The sequence below is a fragment of the Pinus tabuliformis genome, chromosome 2_1 (assembly GCF_031772625.1).
Source record: "Pinus tabuliformis cultivar Carrire ecotype Pingquan chromosome 2_1, CPIR1, whole genome shotgun sequence".
In the NCBI taxonomy this organism is placed as follows: domain Eukaryota; kingdom Viridiplantae; phylum Streptophyta; class Pinopsida; order Pinales; family Pinaceae; genus Pinus; species Pinus tabuliformis.
In genome coordinates, this window is record NC_142299.1 from 568,186,368 (window position 1) to 568,209,517 (window position 23,150).

At 36.5% G+C, this 23,150-nt stretch overlaps 1 protein-coding gene and 1 pseudogene across 1 annotated transcript; both read left to right on the plus strand.

Annotated features, from left to right (window-relative positions):
• The first annotated feature begins 6,079 nt into the window (after positions 1–6,079).
• Positions 6,080–9,684, plus strand: LOC149201699 (uncharacterized). Its single transcript, XM_089401333.1, has 3 exons — positions 6,080–6,840; positions 7,219–7,919; positions 8,093–9,684. Exons 1-3 carry the CDS (start codon positions 6,080–6,082, stop codon positions 9,682–9,684), a joined length of 3,054 nt encoding a protein of 1,017 aa, XP_089257459.1.
• A 253-nt stretch (positions 9,685–9,937) lies between these two features.
• On the plus strand, positions 9,938–14,226 carry LOC149201700 (chaperone protein dnaJ 10 pseudogene; annotated as a pseudogene).
• Positions 14,227–23,150: the final 8,924 nt, after the last annotated feature.

The following is a 23,150-nucleotide window of genomic DNA, read 5'->3' on the forward strand; positions in this document are numbered from 1 at the left end:
GTTTAATGCATTCCAAACTTTGTAAAGAATTTTGACATAATTTCCCTACTTAATCAACACGTGAGTGTATGTATATTCCCAAGGCTGTTGATACTTCGGTTATTGCCGACCCGTAGACAAATGGTTTTGAGTTAATTTAGCTCTTTACAGGGCTATTATAATCAAACAATAAAATTTAGTAACGTGTCATGAACATTTTATTTCAAAAAATATATATGGTATTATTTATTTACTAATGAACATTTAATTTTATGGGTATGTATTTATTAATTGTTTAAACTGGTCAAATAAGTATAGTATTACGGTAGTAGTTAACACATGGAAAGTGAAATGGACTTTGGTTTTCAGGTGTATACGAACTTCTCCGCAATGTCCAACTCATAATATCAAGTGGCAGACTTGCCTCAGTCTTTACTTGACTAGTTCAAACATTCTCTACCCAATATCCAAGGATAGTGATGGTCTTAAATTATTAAAGGTGTATCTTCTTCGGCTCACAATTTTAGATTTAATATACCAACCATGTCATCATGGTTTTATCCAGCCACAACGTGCTTCGAAGTTAATCTGAATCTGAATTTTCTAGTTCTCCAATCGGTTACCATCCTCAATGGAGACATTGGAACCCTGAGCAAGATGACACGCACGCATCGAGAAATGGCCCAATTATTTTCATTTTTACCATCTTGAATGATACAATTCGAAATGGAATCGAGTTAAAAAAAAAAAAAAAAAATAAAAATAAAAATAAAAAAAAAATTAATGGAATATTGGGAATTACAAGTAAGAAAGTAATTAACCATTTTAATAATGAGGAGATTAATGTATTTAATAGAGGGCTTAATTTTTCTATTTGCTCTAAGACATTTAAATTGAAAACATCATATCTTGTATAGAAGATAGTCATACAATAGTAAGAACGAAGAAGATAAGGAAGCTATAAAATTCGATCGTGCAATAATCTTTAGAAAAGCCAAGCCAATTAAAATAACAGTTATATATAATATAAAATATACATACACAATTATATATAATATAAAATGAACATAATACATATCCTATCTCATTGTATATAACGATGGCCTTATAAGTCTAAATCTAAGATAATGTGTTTGTAGCCTGTTTGGAAAGTATAGTAAAACAATATAATTCTGTGAAAATTTTAAAATCAAAGAAAATCATTAAAATGACAATAAACATTGTATATTATAAAATATGCTCATTTCTTTTTCAAGATGGGTATGTGAGACCGGGAGGTGAGGGGTGTAACATTGGAGTTTGTATTTTATTTAAGGATTATTCTATAATTATATTTATGGAATTAAATTAAAATATATCTGGATTGAATTAAAAAAAAAAAAAAAAAATAATAATAATAATAATAATAATAATTCAAAAGAACTAGTGAACTAGGAGAACAAAATTAAGTAGAAGATTGTATAAAGTACACAGAATGAATCAGGCCTTGTCCAGAGAAGATTGAGTTGTGACTTTATTATTATATATATGAACAGATTATCGCGTTATTTAATGAATTACGAAGCTCGAATTTTCTCTTTCCAAGAAAATAAATAAGTAAATAAATAAGAATTGTGAAATATGGATCCCAAGTAAAGGTTTCAAATGTTCACATGGCATTAATCATGGATTCTCGCCAATTCTAACTTGGATAAGAATGACAACCTAATGCAAATGGGTGATTATCCTTAGTTTTCATAATAGAAATCCATTCACATATTAAATGAAAGATGTTAATCTAGTGAAGAATAGGTGGATTTTCAGCCACGAGTGAGAAGTAGCCAAGAAAATAATAATAATAAAATAATTTAATATGGTAAGTAAGTAATTAAGTAATTAATTTTAAATATTATAAAGCAATAAAGTAGAAATGAAAGTAAAAGTAGTATAAGGTGACTTCAATGTATTGTAAGCAATTAGTATTAAAGTAAATAAAAGAAAAGGTGAATAAATTTGGCTCATTAGTCTTTAGGATTAAAATGAGTATTTTGATAAATAAAAGATTAACAAAGGTCATTATTTTATTTTTACATTCTATAAAGACGAAACACACATGTGAGAGATTTCAGGGAATGAAATATATATATATATATATATATATAGACGAATATTTCATAATTTCAATATTAAATCAGGGTGTGCATAAAACATAGTGGAATAATAAATAACCCAAATAAAAATGAAAGTGAAAATTAGGAAAGGAACAAATTTATAATAGTATGACATATAACTATGATTTCCAGGGAACTATATATATAAAAGTAGAGTGAAAATAAATATGTTACAAAATATAAAAGAATATAGAGTATATCTTTAATAGTTAAAGTAAATATAAAAAGCAATGAGGGCATAAATAAACAATAAACTAATGTATACTCTATGGTAATTGAAGAGATAAGGAGAATCATAAATAACAAGGTCAAAGGAAAATGAAGAAAAAGAAAGCAATCATCAAGTAAAAATATATATATATGTGTGTGTGTGTGGAAATAGGGAGTAATGTTAACAAATAACACTAATTGCAAAGTGAAGTAAAAGTCAAATAAGCTACAAGATAGCAGTACAGAAGGGTGTCTAAAGGGCTTATAATATGATAATTGATACATGAAAGATAGCTGAAGTGATTGTTGTATAGGGAAAACTTGGTACAACATGATAAGGATAATAAGCGTTAATACATAAAGAATATAAAATTAAATATAAAATTTATTAGCAATATCATTATAGGAAAAGTGTATAATAGATTAAGCTTTATTTTATCTTTACTTTATTAGCCATATTCTCGAGACTGTCATTTTGAAATTTTCCATAGCTACGAAAAGATACATAGGAGTATGTTATTTCAAATTATTATGGTTTATTATGTATGTTACTTAAATCTGCATGTATTGTTGATTCATGGATGCCCACATAAATTATGTTAGGATGAAATTTCTACATATGATGTCTTACTTATGAGCATGTGTGACTTTGATGAAAAACCATAGATTTCCTATCATTGATAAAATGGATATAATAATAGTGATCACACTTTACTATTTTGATGTGAAAGTTAATTGTAGGTATATCAGCTAGACATAGCCATGTATGTCATATAAACTTAAAATATATACCATAGGTATCAACAAAATATAAAATACTAGGAAAGGGTTATTTGAATATATTTTATGAATATATCAATGCATATGTTATGATGTGTGGACAAGTATTTATGTTGCAGATGTTTTCATCACCCTGATACGCTATACAAGCTCTGGTTAAATCCCGATACCAAACCAATCACGTGATGACAAAACCTTCAAGAACAATTGAGGCTCAATCAGGTTCCATGATAGGGTGTTCAGCTTGATCCAACTAGGAGGGGTGGAGGTGTTGCCCACCGTTTATCCTCCAAAACCTGGAGTCATGGGAGGACTGTGCGAGTTACGCTCCCCTAGACGTGTGATGATGACTGCCGGATGCCTACAAAATATATAGGTCGATACAATCGACGCTATCACCCTTGAGGTTTATGAATGGTTAGATCGGTATAGCCGATGCCATGGCATAATCCAGTAGAGGACGGATAGGATGGGAGTGGAAGAGATTAGGAAGGATAGGATGATTATAGAATAGCTTGGGAACTCTGTTGGGGCAGAGCATGAATGTTCAAAACAAATTTTAAAATTCTTTTCATTACAAATAAGTATTCAATCGCGGAACGCAATCCTTACATGATTATACTAAACACTAAAGTAATTACCGATATACTATATAAACTCTAACTTCGGGACGAAGTGTTTTGAAGGAGGGGTGTATGTAACGACCCATTTCAACTTACAAGTAACATAAAAATATTAGCATGTATACGAGGCATGCATATGATAGCTACATATGCATGCATTGCATGCACTGCGCTAGTATGCATACTAACTTATTATGAAAATTCCCAAGTAGAAGAAAAAAATGAATTAATTATTGAAAGCACTGTAGTAGTATTCATACCAATTTAATTATATGAAGTGTTTATGTATGGGAAATAAATTAAATAGTAAAATAATTAATTAATACCTTATTTATAATATATTAATTCATTTTCAAAACGCGCGCGAGATAGGGAATGCGTTCTGCTAGGTTTACGACCAGCTGCCGCCGCCATGGCTGCTCCAGGGGGTGCGGAGCCCTCTCCCACCCCTCCGATTTCGCCTGCAGAAGCCTTCAAGAAGATCCTTACGCAGAGAGGGAAAAAACGAATGCAGCCTGAAGCTCCGAAGTTTATCAAAAAATTAGAAGAAATCCCAGAAATTGCTCTGCCAGAAGACCAGACAATCAAAATCGCCCTTGCCCTGGCTGACAGAGGTTTAGTAGGGCAGTTTATGGGACGATGGCCAACAACCAAATCGACTGATGAATGGGTGCAAAGAAACTGGAGACCCCTGCTCCCAAACAATGTAATCAGCTACCCGATTGGAAGGGGCTACTTCATCTTTGAATTCACTACCAAGGAAGACCGAGATTTGGTGTTCAGAAATGGCCCATATTTCATGGGAAACCAAGGTCTCTTTCTGAATAAATGGACACCCGACTTTGACCCCTCAGTCGATGTCCCAAAGGAGATCCCTGTTTGGGTTCGGCTCCGCAATCTTCCAATACACTGTTGGAGCTACCAAGCACTGCAAAAGATAGGAAATGGACTGGGAAGATTCATCGATAAAGCTGATAACAAGGGCCAATACACCTGCGCCAGAATATGCGTGGAAGTGGATCTCGAAGCTGGGCTACCGGAAGCTATCAAGTTGACAGTGGGAGATTGGCATCACTACCAGAAGCTAGACTACGAGCAACTCCCATTTAAATGCAGGATCTGCCATGAACATGGCCATTTTCAACGAAACTGCCCTAAAGCACCATCAGGGGATAAAGAGGAAGAAGAAGGATGGAAGGAAATAAAAAAAGGAAAGGTAGTCTCAAAGCCAAACGAGAAGAAGCAGACAGAATCAAAGGGAAATCCCCAGCCCAACGACAAAACCAAACCAGTCTCAAACGAAGGCCCATCCACAGCTGAAAAGGGGGAGGCCTCAGAGAAACATGAAGAAACTGAAGGTCAGCCGAAGGAAAGGAAAGAATCCGAAGAAGAATCAAATCCCCAACTAACCAAGGCAGATCAAGGGGGAAAAGCAGGCGATGACGAGCACATTAGTCTTGCCTCTGAATCAGGAGAAGAATCAGAAGAAAGAGAATCTGAATCAGACAGTTCTCAAATCTCTCCTATCAAAACATCCAGGGGCCGAAAATCCAAGAAGAAACAAAGAGAGGAGAAAACCTACATGGATGTTCTCCAAGGTTCCCAGAAAACCCTCAAGGGAATGATGAATACCAGATCCGGGCGCAAGAATAACAAGGCTCCAAAAGGAGCCACTCCCCCCCTCTCCAGTAAATAATGAAATACGTCTCTTGGAATTGCAGAGGATTAGGTAGCAGGCTGAAAGAAGAGGCCCTGAAAGACATTGTAAGGTTGCATATGCCTGAAATCCTTCTCATCCAGGAGACAAAGATGGAGGACTCTCTTCTCCTCCAATCCAGCAAAACATTCTAGAGCAAAGGCCCTGGAAGAGCTGTCAGTGCTAGAGGTGCCTCTGGTGGGATCGCCTCCTTCTGGGACAGCTCCAAATACGACTTGATTCAAGAAGAAAGTGGCCAGCACTGGATTTTCACTCAACTCCTTCACAAAGATTCTGGTCAACAAGTAAGTTTATTTAACCTTTATGCTCTAGTCTTGCCATCGGAGAAAAAAATTTGCTGGGACTCGCTCCAGTCCTTTCTTGTTTTGCACAATCCAGGAAATATCATTATTGCAGGGGATCTGAACGTTACTCTAGCTGCTGAAGAGAAAAAAGGTGGTTCACCTGTAAGGGACCCTGCCAGAGAATGGGTAGAAGACATCATGAACGATTGGGATTTGGAGGACATCAAACCTTCAGCCGGGAAATATACTTGGTCTAATAAAAGACTAGGTCCCAGCCATATAGCAGCTCACTTGGACAGATTCCTTGTCCAATCCTCCTTCCTCACTAGTGGTCTAATGACCTCATCCAAAATTCTGCCCAACTGCACCTCTGACCACAAACCCATAAGTCTGGAGCTCTCCGTGGATAGATTTCTTGGACCCATTCCATTTAGATTTAGCCCATTATGGATTCAGCAAGAGGGGTTCAATGAGGTGGTTGCTGAAGTCTGGAACCGGAAAATTCAGGGTTCCCCTTTCTTTGTGTGGGAAGAAAAATTGCGGGCTCTTAAGAGAAAGCTCAAGGAATGGGCAAAAGCTTTGAAAACTCCTGCTGCCAATCGAAAAGAGTCTATAGAAAATCTTGCTGCCCTCCAATCCTCAATGGAGAATTCAGATATTACCCAAAGTCTGCTCCAAAAAGAAGTTGAGTTACAAAAAGCCTTTCATAAAGCCAGTAGGGACGAAGAGGAGTATTGGAGACAGAAATCTAGAAACTTATGGTTACAAGCCGGCGACAAAAATACTAGTTTCTTCCACAAACATGCCGAAGCCCGAAAGCAATACAAAAATGTTTCAGAAATCCGATTCCAAGATACAGTGGTTAATGATTTTGAGGGCATAAAGAGAGCAGCATTCTCCTTTTTTAAAGATCTCTATTCAGCTCCTGATTACCAGCCTATAGATCCCCAAGCATATCCGTACAATCTGATCCCCTTCTGTGTGCAAGACCCCATCAATAATATGCTGACTGCCCCGATCAGCATGGATGAGCTCAAGAAAGCTATGGATTGCATGGATCCGGATAAAGCGCCAGGGCCTGATGGGTTCACTGCCAGGTTCTTTCAGTCTTGCTGGTCAATTATCAACAAAGACCTTCTGAGAATGGTAAGGAAATCCCAACTTTGTACTAAGATAGGAGGCAGCACCAATTCAGCCTTCCTGGCTTTGCTTCCGAAAGAAAAAGGAGCTTCTGAGTTCAGTAGATTCCGCCCCATTTCGTTGTGTAATACTAGCTATAAACTTATTACCAAAATAATATCCATGCGCCTCAAGAATATATTGCCGGACATCATACCGGAGAACCAAGGAGGCTTCATCAAAGGGAGAAAGATACTGGATAATATTGTACTGGTTCAAGAGGCAGTACATTCAAGTGTCCAGAGAAAAGAGAAAGGAATGGTAATAAAACTAGATCTTGCTAATGCCTTTGACAGGGTGAGGCATGACTTCCTGTTTGCAGTTATGACAAAAATGGGCTTTTCAACAAAATTCACAAATTGGGTGAAAGCCTGCATCGCCTCTCCTTGGATTGCTCCGCTGGTAAATGGAAGATCAACTGAATTTTTTACAGCTTCAAGGGGATTAAGGCAAGGCTGTCCGCTGTCCCCGCTTCTCTATGCCATACAAGCCTCAGTGTTGAGCTTCCAGCTCGACTACTGTCAGCAAATCCAAATTCTGCCAGGTCTCAGAATGGTGCAAAATGTCAAAGAAATAAACCATGCTCAATTTGCCGACGATACTCTGCTACTAGGTGGAGCGAGTATTATTTCGGCCAATTCTTTCAAAAAGGAACTGGACATCTATAAGGAAGCATCCGGCAGCAAGATTAACTACTCAAAAAGTACAATCTATGGCTGGAATTGCTCAGCTAAAAACCTTGCTGATATAGCTAGGCTTCTTGAAATGAAAATCTGTCAAGACTGGGATTCTTTCAAATATCTTGGGATCCCAATTTTCAGATCCATCCCCAAAGTTTCCCATTGGATGCCCCTTTTGGACAAGCTCAAACTCAGAATTAATGCCTGGGGAGCCTCCTGGCTGAACACTGCTGGGAAAATTATCCTTATAAAATCTGTCTTAACAAGCATGCCTCTGTTTCAGCATTCCATTCTCCTCGCCCCCAAAACCTTTCTCAGTAAAATGGATGGTATGCTGAGAAGATTTCTGTGGGAAGGGGGAAAAAACAACGAAAGAAGGCTTCATTTAGTAAATTGGGATACCATTAAGAAACCTTTCATAGAAGGAGGTCTGCAAATTAGAGACTCGGCTGCCCAAAATCTCGCTCTTGGCTCAAAAATATTGTGGCAGGAAAAATAAGCTGGAGCAAGAAAGTGCTGTGGAAGAAATACTTTCAAGGTCAACGATTGAGATGTCTTGATCTTCCTCCAAAAAATTCCAAAGGCTCCCCAATATCCAAACTTTGTATCGCTGCTCTGGACAACTTCAGCCCCAACCTCTATTGGATCCCAGGTAATGGGAAAAAAATAAGAATTTGGAATGATCAGATTCTTGGAGACCAGCCTCTTCATCATATAAAAGGCTTGGCAAATATCAAGCTATGGCTGCATTCCAACAACAAGGAAACTCTATGGGACATAACCAACTGGACGGAGGATGCTGAAAGAAGATGGGACAGCTGGAATCTCGGGGAGGTACCACACCATTTGCAATCTGAAGCTTCTTTACTGTTAGACAATCTGCAAGGGAAATCACCATTATCAGCAACAGCCAAGGATAAAAGAGGGTGGGGCTCCCATACTGGCTCCTACTCGGTAGCTGAAGGATACAAAAGTTTAATTGCTGTCCCGAATGTCCCTCCAGACCCAACGCAATGGAAATTCATATGGAACTTTCCTTCTCTCCCTAAAATAGACTTTTTCTGCTGGACACTTGCTCATAATAGTATTCTCACAGGAGACAACCTGAGAAAACGGGGAATGGAAGGGCCCTCCAGATGTCCATTATGTATATCAGAGGAAGAAACAGCTGATCACCTGTTGCTGCTGTGCCCCTTTGCCAAGGCAGTCTGGAAAGGGGTCCTGAGTTCAAGGGTGGACAAGATTGAGCTACCAAGAAGTGTGCCATCCCTGTTCTACGAGTGGGCCAAGCTACCTCCAATCTGCACCAACAATAAAAACCTCCTTAGGACTGCTTGGATGTGGACCCCTAAATACATATGTTGGAAATTATGGCTGGAAAGGAACAACAGAATCTTCAGAGGAGAAATCTGCACTGTAAACAATGTTATATCCAAAATTAAAGCTTTATTGGGAGAGACTTTGGAAGCTAAGCCAACCCTAAGGAATGAAGTAAAGCTGGACAATGAGGAGGAGCTGTGGCTAAAAGAAATCGTTCCAAATAATCAACCCATCCCTACTATTCCAACCACTTGCCATGCTAAGTGGGAAATCCGTATGGAAGAACAGGAATTTCTAAAGTGGAGATCGGCACTAGATGACCATTGTATTTTCTTCGACGGGGCCTCTAAAGGCAATCCAGGAGCTGCGGGTGGAGGTGGAGTGCTGCTGAAACCCGATGGGTCTACTTTACTCAAGTACCATTGGGGTCTGGGAATCGAATCAAATAATAGAGCTGAGGCTCTAGCTTTGTGGCAGGGGCTGACTCTGGCTCTAAAATGGAACATTCAAACATTGACGGTCTTTGGAGACTCTCGGCTCATCATTCAAGCAATGAATTCTCCTTCGAATCAGTGGCAGATCCATTTAGGTCGAATTCTAAAGAAAATAAGACCCATGCTGGCTAAGTTTCAGAAAATCTCTTTCTTCCACATTATGAGGCAGCTTAATACTCAAGCTGATTTTGAAGCCAACCTTGGAGCTGCCAGAAGCCAAAGAACCCTATCAGTCAACTTGGAAGATTCTCTCTGCATCATCCCATAATCGGATTAACCAGTAATTCTGTTTTAACACAGAAAACCCAGAAATTTGCTTGCTGGAAATGGTGTTTCAGCAACACAGTTATTTTATCAGTTGCTGAAACTGGTGTTTCAGCAACGCCGCTCGTGGTGTTTCAGCAACGCAAAATTTTGACGTCAGGCTCTGTACATTCAATCGGACAGCTGCCCATTTCGCACGGCTCTTTCTGCTCCAGGGGAAATTGCTTTGACAAAAATCAAGGCGTTGGAAGGTTAGAATGAAGACTAGAGATGGAAAACGATTTTCATACTCCCAAGTGGAAATAGCTCATATCCGATTCGCTCCTCTGGCAACAGAGTTAGAGGAAGGCTCCAGAAAGGCATACTCAGGTTGTCAGAAACAGCTGGTAACATCAAGGTAAAGAACCATCCGGCAGAGATACAGCGTTGCTTCTCCAAAAGACGACCCTGAATCAAAGATTGATCATGGAATCGTGGACTTCATGAACTCAGAGAGAAATGAAATTGAGAAACTCAATCCAATGTAAATGCAAGCGGCAGCTGTTTTGCCGCCTTTTAAATAAAAATCTAACCGTTAAAGTCAAAAAAAATATATATATATATTAATTCATTTTCATTAATAACATTTTAATTAAATAATAAATAAATAAATATTATTAGGCCCAGGTTAATTAACTTATCCTTTGGCATGTCATGTTAAGTACTTTTAAAAAAAGATCCTCTTCCCAAAGTCGGTTGAAGCGATAAAGATCAAAATACCATTTATTATATATTTAAATAAGAATATGATTTAATGTACAATAAAGATAACCGAATGGAGTAATGAGAATTTAAAAGGATAAGGACAAGGTTGATTGGAGGAAAAAAGGGTGGGATTTCTTCGGAGGGAAGGATCCTTTCCTATATAAGAAAATCTAAGAGGAGAAGGGGGGAGGACGGTGGGATGGAGATTGCGGGATGGAAATTTGGGAAGGAAGCAAATGGAGAATCTGGGAGAGAAATGTGAAATAACGAATGAGCTTTGGGGCTCCAGATATAGATCTAGGAAAATTGAGACCTGTTCTTGGAAGTTTTGGGCACGGGGGCCAAAAGGTTTCACTTTTGAAGCCTTTTGGGTTTGGGGTCCGGAAAGACCGATCCCAGACAGGCTGGGAGGAAATTGGTTGGTTTGGTATCCGGAGAACAACATCATCCAACATCATCCAGGAACCGACACCAACTCAGAAAAACCAGGTAAGTACATACATCTAATTTGATTTGTTTAGTCATAAATTGGAAGGTATATTCTGTACATTCTGCTAGAAATGAAATTTTATGAAATTGTAAATACAGTATGTTAGAAATGAATTTAAATAGGAATGAATTTAAATGGACAGGCATATACTGTTAGAAATATTTGTAAATTATAATATCAAGCCTTACAGTTTTTTGGTGGATGTCTAAGGCTTAGTGAAAATGGTTTGTGTTTTTAGAAAGCTTATCAAAAGTTTAAATTTTAAGATGTAAAGTAAGTGATTTACATAATTTCAAAAGTATATTTGGAATTTTATTCTTAATATTTTAACTGAAGAATACTATTTGATTACTCTTAAATTGAAAGATTGAAGTGTAAACTCATCAATATATTCAGTTACAATTCAAGCTCTAGTAAATCAAACTAGCAGGTTTAATCATACATGTTATGTTACTTGTTAAATGTTCAATTGTCTTTGCTTAAAACACCTTAAATTTTCATCGGGTTTGTTCTAATATGAATATCTTGGGTTGTTAAAGCACCTCTTTATTGAGAGGTCACAAGTTCAAATCTCCTTGATGCTCTCAAGGTTAGGCTCCACAGTTGAGCCAGTGGGAAGTGATCCCTTAAGGTGGATCTACCTAGAATAGCATTTTTGTGGACGTAGTGATCATCGATCTCTAGATTTCATGAACCATCCATATCCATATATATATATATATATATATATATATATATATATATATATATATATATATATATATATATATATATATATCTTGGGACTTATATATATATATATATCTCTTGGGACTTACAACAAGCGTAGGGAGAAATTATATTCGATCACAAATCACAAATGTTAAAGCTCCATTTTATTTGTTGGAGCCTAAGATTCTTTAATATTTATAATATATGGATGATTGTTGTAGGCTTATTTTGTTAGATATAGTGGTAATAAAGTCCACTTTGGGATGAAATGAATCCAAACAAATCATCCATTGCCATGTGTGATTTGTAAAGAGTCTGAAAGATATTATGGCAAAAATCAAAATCAATTACTTAGATATTTATATTATTTTATTTTATTTTTAAATTGTGAAATTAAATAATATTTTTTTATAATTAGGCCGATAGGCCTTCCTTTGAAAGGGACTTTCGTCGTCCTTTTCTTTCAGATGTTGACACCTGGCATCTATGCCATTCAGCGAGCATTCAGCGTCTTCTTCAATTACTTGTCATGGTATCAACTGAGGATCTTTGCAGCTGGCGCGAGTTCTATTGCCCGGGTCTCGCAAAACGGAAAACTGTTATGCCAACGCCTTTCTCCATAATGATGGCGGTCTCGAATCTTCACCCACTACATGAAGCCGACAGAAATATCCGCAAATTTGTTACAAATTCCTGTAATCCCTGAACAAATCGTTACAAATTACTGAGAAAGCAGTTTAAAGTTAGCAGCGATTCTCCATGTGCCTTCAATGGCGTCCACTGTGACAGAGAAGGGCACGTATTCCTGTAATCCCTGAACAAACCATTACAAATTACTCTGAAAGTAGTTTAAAGTTAGCAGCGATTCTCCATGTGCCTTCAATGGCGTCCACTGTGACAGAGAAGGGCATGTTGTGAGATTAGAATTTGACAATTTTCTGGTCGCAGGGCCGTTTCCATCAAAAGTCTGCAGCCTGAGATATCTCACAGTCCTCTCATTTGCCAACAATGAAATCAAGGGGGAAGTCCCAAAGGATCTCGCCGACTGTACTAATCTGACGCGCTTGGATTTGTCTCAGCATTATCTAGTAGGCTCTCTTCAGGCAATAATTTTACTGAGCCCATTCCCCCTGCCTTCGGCCAGTTGAGGAAGTTGCAGATACTTAATCTCTTTTCCAATTTGTTGGGTAGGACTATTCCTGGATTTCTAGGCAATCTGACAAACTTGCTGGAGCTGAATCTGGCCCTTAATCCGTTTGAAAGTGGTCCTATTCCTGTGGAGATTGGAAAATTGACTAAGCTACAGAATCTGTGGCTGATGGAGTGTAATTTACAGGGGAGGATTCCTGTTTCTATTGGGGATTTGAGGGAACTTCAGCTTCTGGATGTATCTAAGAATAATCTAACAGGGCCTTGGCCTCGTAAGGCCATCGTACGAATATTCTTAGGAATCTCACCCTCAAGTTTATTCTGGTAAAGCTGCAAACTAAATATCAATCGGAAAACCAAGAAAACACAAAAAGACGGGGTGCTCGTTTTCACAAAACGCAAGATTTTCTGGATGCCATGCACCCGTCAGAGTATGCATCATGAACAACCAGATCTCCCGGTGGACATCGATTTTGTCATCTGATTCTGCCAGAACTCTGGAATCTGCTGCAGACTTTTAGCACTGGTTAAGGAAACTGGTTACTACGACATACTCGCAGTGAGTGCGACGACCACTGAAGCAGAGATCAAGAATGCTTATTACATGAAGGCCAGGCAGGTTTTTCCTCTTAAAAATACAAATGATGCTCAGGTGGCACAAAATTTTCAGGCATTAGGAGAAGCTTACCATGTTCCCAGCGATCCAGCACATGGAAATGCAGGTGTATCAATGGAAACAATAATAGAGGCAGCAACAGTCTTTGCGATGTTGTTTGGAAGCAAGTTATTTGAAGACTATATAGGCCACCTCACAATTGCTTCTATGGCTTCTTTTGAGAAGATCTTTACTGAAGGCGAGCACACGGATAACAGGAAAGTACAAGAGGAAAGAGAAGAAAATCTTGCACAGGTTTTGAAAGATTGTCTTTATCCGTACGTACAAGGTGAGAAGGGTGGGTTTATAGAAGAAGCTAAATCTGACGTTAAAATTGCTGGGCAGTGCAGCTAATGGAAACAGTATACTGCAGACAATTGGTTACATGTATGAAAGAGAAGCGGCGAAGGAACTTGGAAAGAACGGAGACTTATATTTGGGTTTGTCATTTATAGCCGAATGGCTCAGAAACAGCGGGAACAGGTGCTTTTGCTCTGTTGCAGTTATTAGAAGATATCAAAGAGCAGCGGAGTACGGGGGAGAATTACAGTGAAGCCGATTTTGGAGCATTTTTACAGTCCAACAAAGAATTGATTGTTAACTCACTTTGGAAAGTAAATGTGCCTGACATTGAACACACTCTCTCACACGTTTGCCAGATCGTGTTGCAAGATAAGACCCTCTCCTATGTGTGCCACACGGTGTTGCAAGATAAGAGTGCAAAGAAAGAAGATCTTCAAGCTCGCGCGGAAGGTTTAAATATTCTGGGAAAGATTTTACAAACCGCAAAACTATAAAACGGAGATCGAATTTCAGAAAAAGACACTTCTCGTGGATTTTATTTTTGTTCAAAGACATATCTGATGTTATGAAGAAACATTTTCTCACATTTTCATTAAATCTTTATCACTGTTAATTGTTCACATGACGAAAAATGTAAAGGGACTCAGAGATCTCCTCCTCCAGCTGGTGGAATTGAATGGCATATATGAAGTAATGAAAAATATTCGCATGGTTTGTTTCTCACACATTCTCATAAATCCAACGCGTTTGTCCATGGTATTTAGCTCTTTATGAGGCTTTTGTAAATTGAGGAAACAAATTTGGTGAAATACTTGAATAAGGTCACGTGAATCTATTGTATATGTTCTTGCAATTAAATCAAGAAAACAAATTCTTGTAGCTGTTTAGCTAATTGTTCTTTACTTCATTTTTTTTTTTTAATATTTAGTATACGCTTCCTTTGCATCAAATTTTATCACATTGCTTTGATTAGAAGTCGGAATTCAGGTGCAGAAATTTATAACTGTCTATGCATAATAAACTAGCCCAAGCTTCAGTCTTATCATAATTAAGTCTGATGCAAGAGCATCAACCCACTAACGAAAATGATTTCTAGAAGAAATCACATGGAAGGCACGAGTGTCAAAAGGAATACAAATTATTAATTTGCAATTTAAAATCATGGTGAAAATTAAATATGCTAAGGATCTTGGGTTACTTTGTAGTTAATTCTCAACCAAACTTTCAAAAAAAAAATGTCATATTTAAAATCACAAGGTTGTGCGGCCTTGTTTGATGTTTCAGACATCAAATCATCATGCTAATTTGAAATATTTCCGCAAAGTTCATGAGGCTTGCAATAAGTTTGTCATTCTCTTCATCCCCTTTTTCATAGATGTCTCTTTACTTATTGTCATTCTCTTCATCCCCTTTTTCATAGATGTCTCTTTTTTTTATAAGAATTTCATTTACAATTACATTGATTGGAATTTCGTTGTTATTACCTCATGAGGAAACTCTTTATCATCTACAACTACATGATTTGTATTCGCCAACAGTTCACTAGTTTTAAAATCACAATATCTTTGGATCTCATCAACTTCTTCATCCTTATCTTTACTAAGGATTGCTCTGTGTTTAAGTTCACAAAAGTAAACTTCCATCTAGGTTGTTGTGAGCTCTTCATCATTCAATTAAGCATTAAACCTACGCTCCAACTTCACTTGTAACCTATGCCACTTTAATTTCTTCCACATAATCCATTAAACATTTGGTCTTCTTTACCTTCTTGTTACATTAGTACATTCAGGTGCACTTTTATCTCAACAACTTCTCAGTGAACTTCCTTTTGAGTCATCCTTCTTCTTATGTCATTTACTTTGGCATCTTATTTTCATCTACTATGACTTCTCCTTGAACCCATGTCATGACTATCAATAGTTTCTTTGTGAACTTTACCTTGTCCACTTGTACATTGCAATAACAAGTTACTCCTTAACTTGTTTCAATACTTAACCAAGCTATCTCTAAGCTCGTCCTTTTGGTATAGTTGGTTCTCTCTTTTAGGACCTCTTGAGCTTCTCTAAAGAATATGAGTTTTATCCAAAAGGAAACATAAGAAACACTTACACATATCTTGAAATATCTTCTTCATCGTTACTTACAAGGTGACAAGGTAGTGTTTATGCAAGAAGCTAAATCGGAGATTCAGTTACTCGGCGGTGCAACTTATGGAAGTAATTGTTAAAAAATGGAAGAAAAAGAATTTATTCATTAAACATAGCAAATCTCAGGTGAGGAGCTTCACTTGGAGACTGCCTCTAGCGGAACGATCTACGATCTTCTCACTAAAAATCAAGAATATATAGTTTACAATCAAATAAGGAAGTTAGAACAACCACCTGGAATGTAGGAACAAATTCCTAATCCAAGTCTCACATGAAACTAATGAACAAACTCTCTCCAAGAATACATTTGTCCATTAATTTTAACACTACCTTTTAATGGAGAAAGGGTTCCATAGCACTCTTAACATCTCTCTAAATAACTCATATTTAATTCTTACAAGAGGCTTAGTAAAAATGTCTACAACATCATCACAAGTATTACAATATTCAATATGGATTTCCTTTTACTGAACCTTCTCACTAACAAGGTGAAACTATGTATCAATATGCTTGGTGTTTTTATGAAACACTGGATTATTTGCATGTTTGATTGAGCTCTAGTTGTCACACCTGATAACTGTTGCATCCTTTTGTTCTTCTTTAACATCCTGGTTCAATGAAACTGCCGCACATGTTGCTCCTCACATTGTTTGATACTCTGCTTCAGCTGAAGATAAGGATACATTGTTCTTCTTGTCGCTGCTCAATTCAATAACCCCGAACCCAATGTTGAATGCATAACTTGTTATGGATTGTTGGTCATCTATATTTCCGACCCAACCCGAGTCTGAGAATCCTGTCAATCTAACATCAAACGAATTAGTATATTTAATACCAAAGTCTAAGGTTCCTTGAAGATACCTTAAGACGCCTTTCGCTGCAACCCAATGATTCTCAAGGGGCTTTGACATGAATTGGCTCAATAAATTGACTGCAAAAGCCAAATCGGGCCTACTGGTAGTCAAGTAAATTAGACTCTCAACTAGTTTTCTATACAGTGTTGCATCGAACTCTTAGAACCATAATTATTTTGAAGTCTAGTATTCTGTTGTAAAGGCACCGATGCGTCTTTGCACTGATCCTTTCTGAACGTTTTCAAAAATCTCCTAACATACTTTCCTTGAGACAGAAAAGTTCAAGCAAAGTCGCTCCAGATTTCAAGACCCAAACAATAGTGTAATTAGTAAGGCCTTTAGCTAGCTCAAATTGCTCATCCGTTAGGCTTGAACCAACATCTCTTCTAGAGAAATTCAACAATTCTAATTTAATAATCCTATCGGCCTCTCTTTGTACCTTTTGGGACAATTGCTAGTTAGGCCGATAGGCCTTCCTTTGGAACAGACTTTCGTCGTCCTTTTCATTCTAACGTTGACACCTGTCATTAACAGCCAAATTGACATTTGGGTATTTTGCATCTTGCAGTTTCGCATTTGTTATGCCACTGTGTGCGCTATTATTGTGGAACGTGTGCCCAACCTGCGTGTGGTGCGGTGAACGTGCCTTTCTCCATGGCGGTCTCGAATCTTCACCCATGAAGCCGGCAGAAATATCTGCAAATTTGTTACAGACACTCTTCTCTACGCCATTTTCCCGAATTAGGTGTTTCAGTTTGGGCCCGTTAAAGCAGTTTCCGGCATCATCCATAATGTATCCCGGACGTCTGAAGCTGTGTAAACCCCTGTTCCACCAATTTTGAGAATCCTCATCCATAAGTTTAAATAATAATAATATAAAGAGATTTTCATGCAGGGCTTGTATACCGTTTCATACCTTAACACCTGTAAGCTTCATCAGTGGTTTCGCACTGGCATTAGGTAAAAGATGCCAGAGCTAATTCTTTTTCCCTGTCATAGCCGTTGCCGTGCGAGCATAATCCAGAGGGTTTTGCTACGGCCATATCCTACAATTATAGCACCTCTGACAAGATTTAATGTAAACAACCACAATTTACAAATTCACCTAAAAGGAAATAAATGAATCTAACCATACCTACCTTCACCTGTGCCGGCTGGGCTAAATTGGGCAGTCTTCGTTTCACATCCATTAAATTCAAAGGAATAAAATCATGAAAAAATTGATAAACAAATAGGGAAAAAGGACCAGATACCAAAACCACAAATAGCATGGCCATGCTTATTAAAATGCAAAAGAAGAACAGAAATTATTTTAAAAAACGCAGAACCAAAAAAAACCAAAATATATGGCAACAACAAAAGGTCATAACCAGTGAATCGGTGGCAACCTCCAGAAATATTTAAAAACAAAAACCGAACAAAAAATAAACAAAAAAGTAAAATTCACACTCTGCTCGCCATAGACAACCAACGAAAGCCCCTGTTCTGTGTACATCACATGGCATCAGGTTCAGACGAAACCTCTCCCGGCCAAATCCTCCCTCCAAATTCACCACAGTTCGAATGGAGAGCGGGTGATTATATTTGTTGCTTTTTTCAATATAGCCGTTATGGCTTTTTCAAACAGGCTTTACAAAACAACACGAACTCCACCACGCGCCTTAAAAACCATGCGACTTATCGTCAAATTTTAACAATGACACGACCCACCTTTCATAAAAATATAAATAAATTATAATGCTTTGGAATATTAAGAATTTCGAATAATTTAAGGCTCATTAGAATTATGAAATTGATTAATGTTTTCAACATGCATCATAATTATGTGATTGAATAATGTTTGTTATGAAAACACATAATTTTTAAGTTATATGGCGCAAGATGTTTATAATCCTATCACTCTGTTGCATGCTAATGATTTTGTCGGGTAGAGATTAATGAGACCTAAACTAAGGAGAGAGTTTTTATTATTTTATTGTAAAAATTATCATGTATGGCTAACTAATTTGTGTTAATTGACTCAGGTTTTAGATTTTTTATTATTTTATGGTAAGAATTATGATGTATTGTTAATTAATTTTATGCTAATTGACTCATGGTAATTTTCTTAGTATTTTTTTTAATAAGAAACATTTAGATGCTTGAGCTTGTTCTCAAATTGTACAATACAAACCAATTAGCTTTCTTTTGAAGTTAAATGTAGGTGTGGGTTTTTGTAACCTCTATGTTTGAAGCCCTTACTTTATTTAATGATTTTATATAAGTTTCAAGTCCTTACTTTATTTAATGATTTTATATAAACATTTTTTCTATATGTGTATGAGTATGGCCATATTTGTTAATCTTTCAAAAAGGAAATAAGATTATTAGATTGTTTGGTGGATGTCTAAGGATTAGTGAAAATGGTTTGTGTTTTTAGAAAGCTTATCAAAAATTTAAATTTTCAGATGTAAAGCAAGTGATTTACATAATTTCAAAAGTATATTTGTAATTTTATTCTTAATATTTTAAGTGAAGAATACTATTTGATTACTCATAAATTGAAAGATTGGAGTGTAAACTCATCAATAGATTCAGTTACAATTCAAGCTTTAGTAAATGAGACTAGCAGGGTTAATTATACATGTTATGTTCCTTGTTAAATGTTCAAATGTCTTTACTTAAAACACCTTAAATTTTCATCAGGTTTGTTCTAATATGAATCTCTTGGGTTGTTAAAGCACCTCGTTATCGAGAGGTCACAAGTTCAAATCTCCTTGATGCTTAAGGTTAGGCTCCGCGATTGAGCTAGTGGGAGGTGATCCCTTAAGGTGGATCTACCTAGAATAGCATTTTTGTGGACGTAGTGATCACCGATCTCTAGAGTTCATGAACCATCCACACGCGCACACACACACACACACATATATCTTGGAACTTACAACAAGCGTAGGGAGAAATTATACTCGATCACGAATCACAAATGTTAAAGCTCCATTTTATTTGTTGGAGCCTAAGATTCTTTGATATTTATAATATATGGATGATTGTTGTAGCCTTAATTTGTTAGATATAGTGGTAATAAAGTCCACTTTGAGACGAAATGAATCCAAACAAATCATCCATTGCAATGTGTGATTTGTAAAGAGTATGAAAGATATTATGGGAAAAATTAAAATCAATTATTTAGATATTTATATTATTTTATTTATTTTTTAAATTGTGAAATTAAATAATATTTTTTATAATCACATATAATTATTAATGGCATAGTCTAACTTATAGTGGACTTAGGTTTAGTCTTTTTCATTGGAATCCATCAATACAATTTCAAGCAAGATCGTGATTTTTTGTTGTTTAAAATACAATTTTTTGAATGCATAAAAGATTCAGCACCCTAAAAACCCTTGGGGCACTCGAATTCTGCAAATTAAACAGCTTAAACTCAAGTTTTTAAATATCTCTATCGAATTTTGGTTAAAATTAATGAGGAAAATGTTGTGAAAAAAAATCATTTTGTCTATTGCTTAGACTACACCATTATTAATGATATTTTATTTATTTTAGATATTAAATTATTTTTATAATTTCCGTGTAATTGAAATAATATAGAAATTGTTTATAATAACAATAATAATTTCTTATTTTCTCAAGTAGTTGACTCTTAAGTGAGTATGATTGTAGGTTGGCCTATAACCTCACTTTTACCTATGAAACTCTTAGGGAAAATGGCATTCTCTTAACTATTAAACTCACTCAAGTGGTATTTAAGTGACTGTATATAAAAGTTGTCATATATTTATAATAAAAAAATAATTAATTAAATAATTTAAAAAATGATCAAAGTTATCATTGATTCAAAATTTTAATAATCTTGTTCCATTCAAACTTGGAAAAGATATTTAAGGCCCACGTGAAGATCTTGGATCATTTGTAAAAAAATTCTTGTACTTGAAATTTCTACCAAATTCCTATCAAATTTATGGTCATAAACCAAGTCCCTTCATTAGAATATTAGCTTACTCATGCAAAAACTTTTAGAAGCCTTAAGCACCAAACAAACTTGCCATAAAATATGTTTGCCCTAGAACCTTGATGTCAAAACCTCAAGATGCATATGGCATGTTTGTTAGTGCTTAACACTTGTCCCAAAGCTTATACATATGTCGCTATCCATACTAAGAAATGGATGGGTCGTAGAGGAGGGAGGGAACATTCTTGATCCCAGAAGAAACTAAGAAAGAAACTTTGTATAGGTTATTCGAGAATATTTAATAATGAAACTAAAGTTTACACTCTTCTATAGGGGCCTACTCCTTTCATTTAACTAGAAATAAGGAGTTTAATAGTTATCAGTTTCAAGTTTAATAATCAATCTAATGGTTTTGAAAACCCTCCCTTCTAATAACATAGTTGCATCAATTATATCTCAATCTTATGAGGAAGCTAGTCATCTCCAAAAGATCTTGTTCTTTCGAGTTCCTCAACCAAAATTATCAAGCAGGTAATCAAGCCTATAATGTGTCACAACATTGAGAAGGAATGTTAAGCAAAAAAGGCATGTTGTATTATCACTCCATCCTTTTGTCTATCTCATTTCCAAATCATCACTCCTACCATCATGTTAATTAACCACATGGTGCACAATCAAGATATATGGATCGCATTTGAGGTAAAGGGATTAAACAGGACTTGTGTATAGCCCTTTTGCATGCACAATGTTAACTATAGCCTTCTCTTTGAATGTTGTTCATGAATTTGTTTTAATGTTGGTGGGATAATGGAATTAGTCATTAATGTGCACTCTACATGCAAGAGTGATAGCAACAATCTAGTAACAACCTAACCCTATTTATGGATAATTCTTTAGAACTTAAGTTTAAGGGATTTTGGCTTAGGTTTCCACGCTTTGGTTATTGAATATTGGCTCTTCTGTGTTGAATTTACCTATTGGATTTTGAAATCCAATTACCTCTCTGAGATTGAAGGTCTACTTTATTTTTGTGTCATCAATAGTGTTGATGGTTTTCCTATTTGTAAATAGTATTTATTTTTGGGGGGCTCTAGTGCCCCTATTCAAGTCTTGCAATCTAGGTTTTCCCCTAGGTAATTGGGAAAATAGCAAGGTGCTTTTGGTGTCTAGGTCCAACTTCTTTTCTAATAAAATTGGCAATGTCACTCATTCATTAATTTCATTGAGTATAGGGAGGCCTAAGATATACAGAGAGCCTTTCATTGGGACAAAGAGTCCATTGGGTGTAGTAGGGCCTCCATTTTTTCAATCACCATAAACATTCATGAGAATGAACGCTAGTGTTGATTCGTAAATTGTCGTGGATATTCCACCAGACAATTCATCACAACAAATCTACTAAATATATTAGAATTTTTTTAAATGTACACTATGTGGTTTTATTTCTCCTTAGATTTCTGGATGTTTTAATTATTACTTATTACATATGCATGCAAATTATATTTGTATATATAATAGAGAACAACAAAATAAAATCTCGCAAACCATAATTGGCACAAGATGTATCTTGGGAAACCTGTTCGGGGGAAAACCCAACTAGAAGGTGAGGTCGCTCTACTCTCTTTCTCTGAATAAAAAATGGATGTGGGTACAAAGAAGTAAGGCATGTACACAAATCCTTTATATGTGATATCTTGATATCCCTCTTATCTACTCGCCTCATCTATGAAAGAAAATGCACTCGGAAAAAAATGGAACCCCCTTTTCCTCCCAATGGCCTAGTTATAACACAACCCAATAGCCTTCTAGTGCTTAAGTTTGACTCCCTCAACTCTTAAGCAGAGTTACAATATGGACTCTTCTAAAGTATTCTTCATCATGGTCACGTGGCTAGCCCCTGTTCCATGAGTAACAGGTGTTGATGTGGCATCCTCTCTAATTATGGTGGTGAAGACATGAAGGTCAACTTTTGAGTGGCATAACTTTTGTATATGGACTCTGATTGAGGCGATTATTGCATTGTTGGAAAGGTTCCTATTGTAACATAGGAAAAAAAAGTGTTGTGCCAAAATGGCAAAGTTTTACCCTGAAAAAATGTTGTTTGATGTCTCAAAATGCTCCCAAAAGCTTTCAGACCCTAACTTACCAAATTGGGTCCAACCAATAAAAATGGTCATGTGAGTTGATTCCTTCACATTTTCCACTCTAAAAGCATCGAGATGGATCACAAATGATATGATGATCCAATCCAAATCAAGTGTTCTGCTCAAAATTCCATAATCATGACAACTTTGGCACAATGGAAACTGTAAATCAACTCTCTCCCGAAAAGTGTAAGATGCTCAAAAACCTACTCCACAATTTAAGCAAAAACAATCGATCGACAACCTCAAACTTTAGATTGTTCACCTAATCTATATGGCCATTGGAAACCAACAACCATATCCAACCATTTGCGGTTGGAA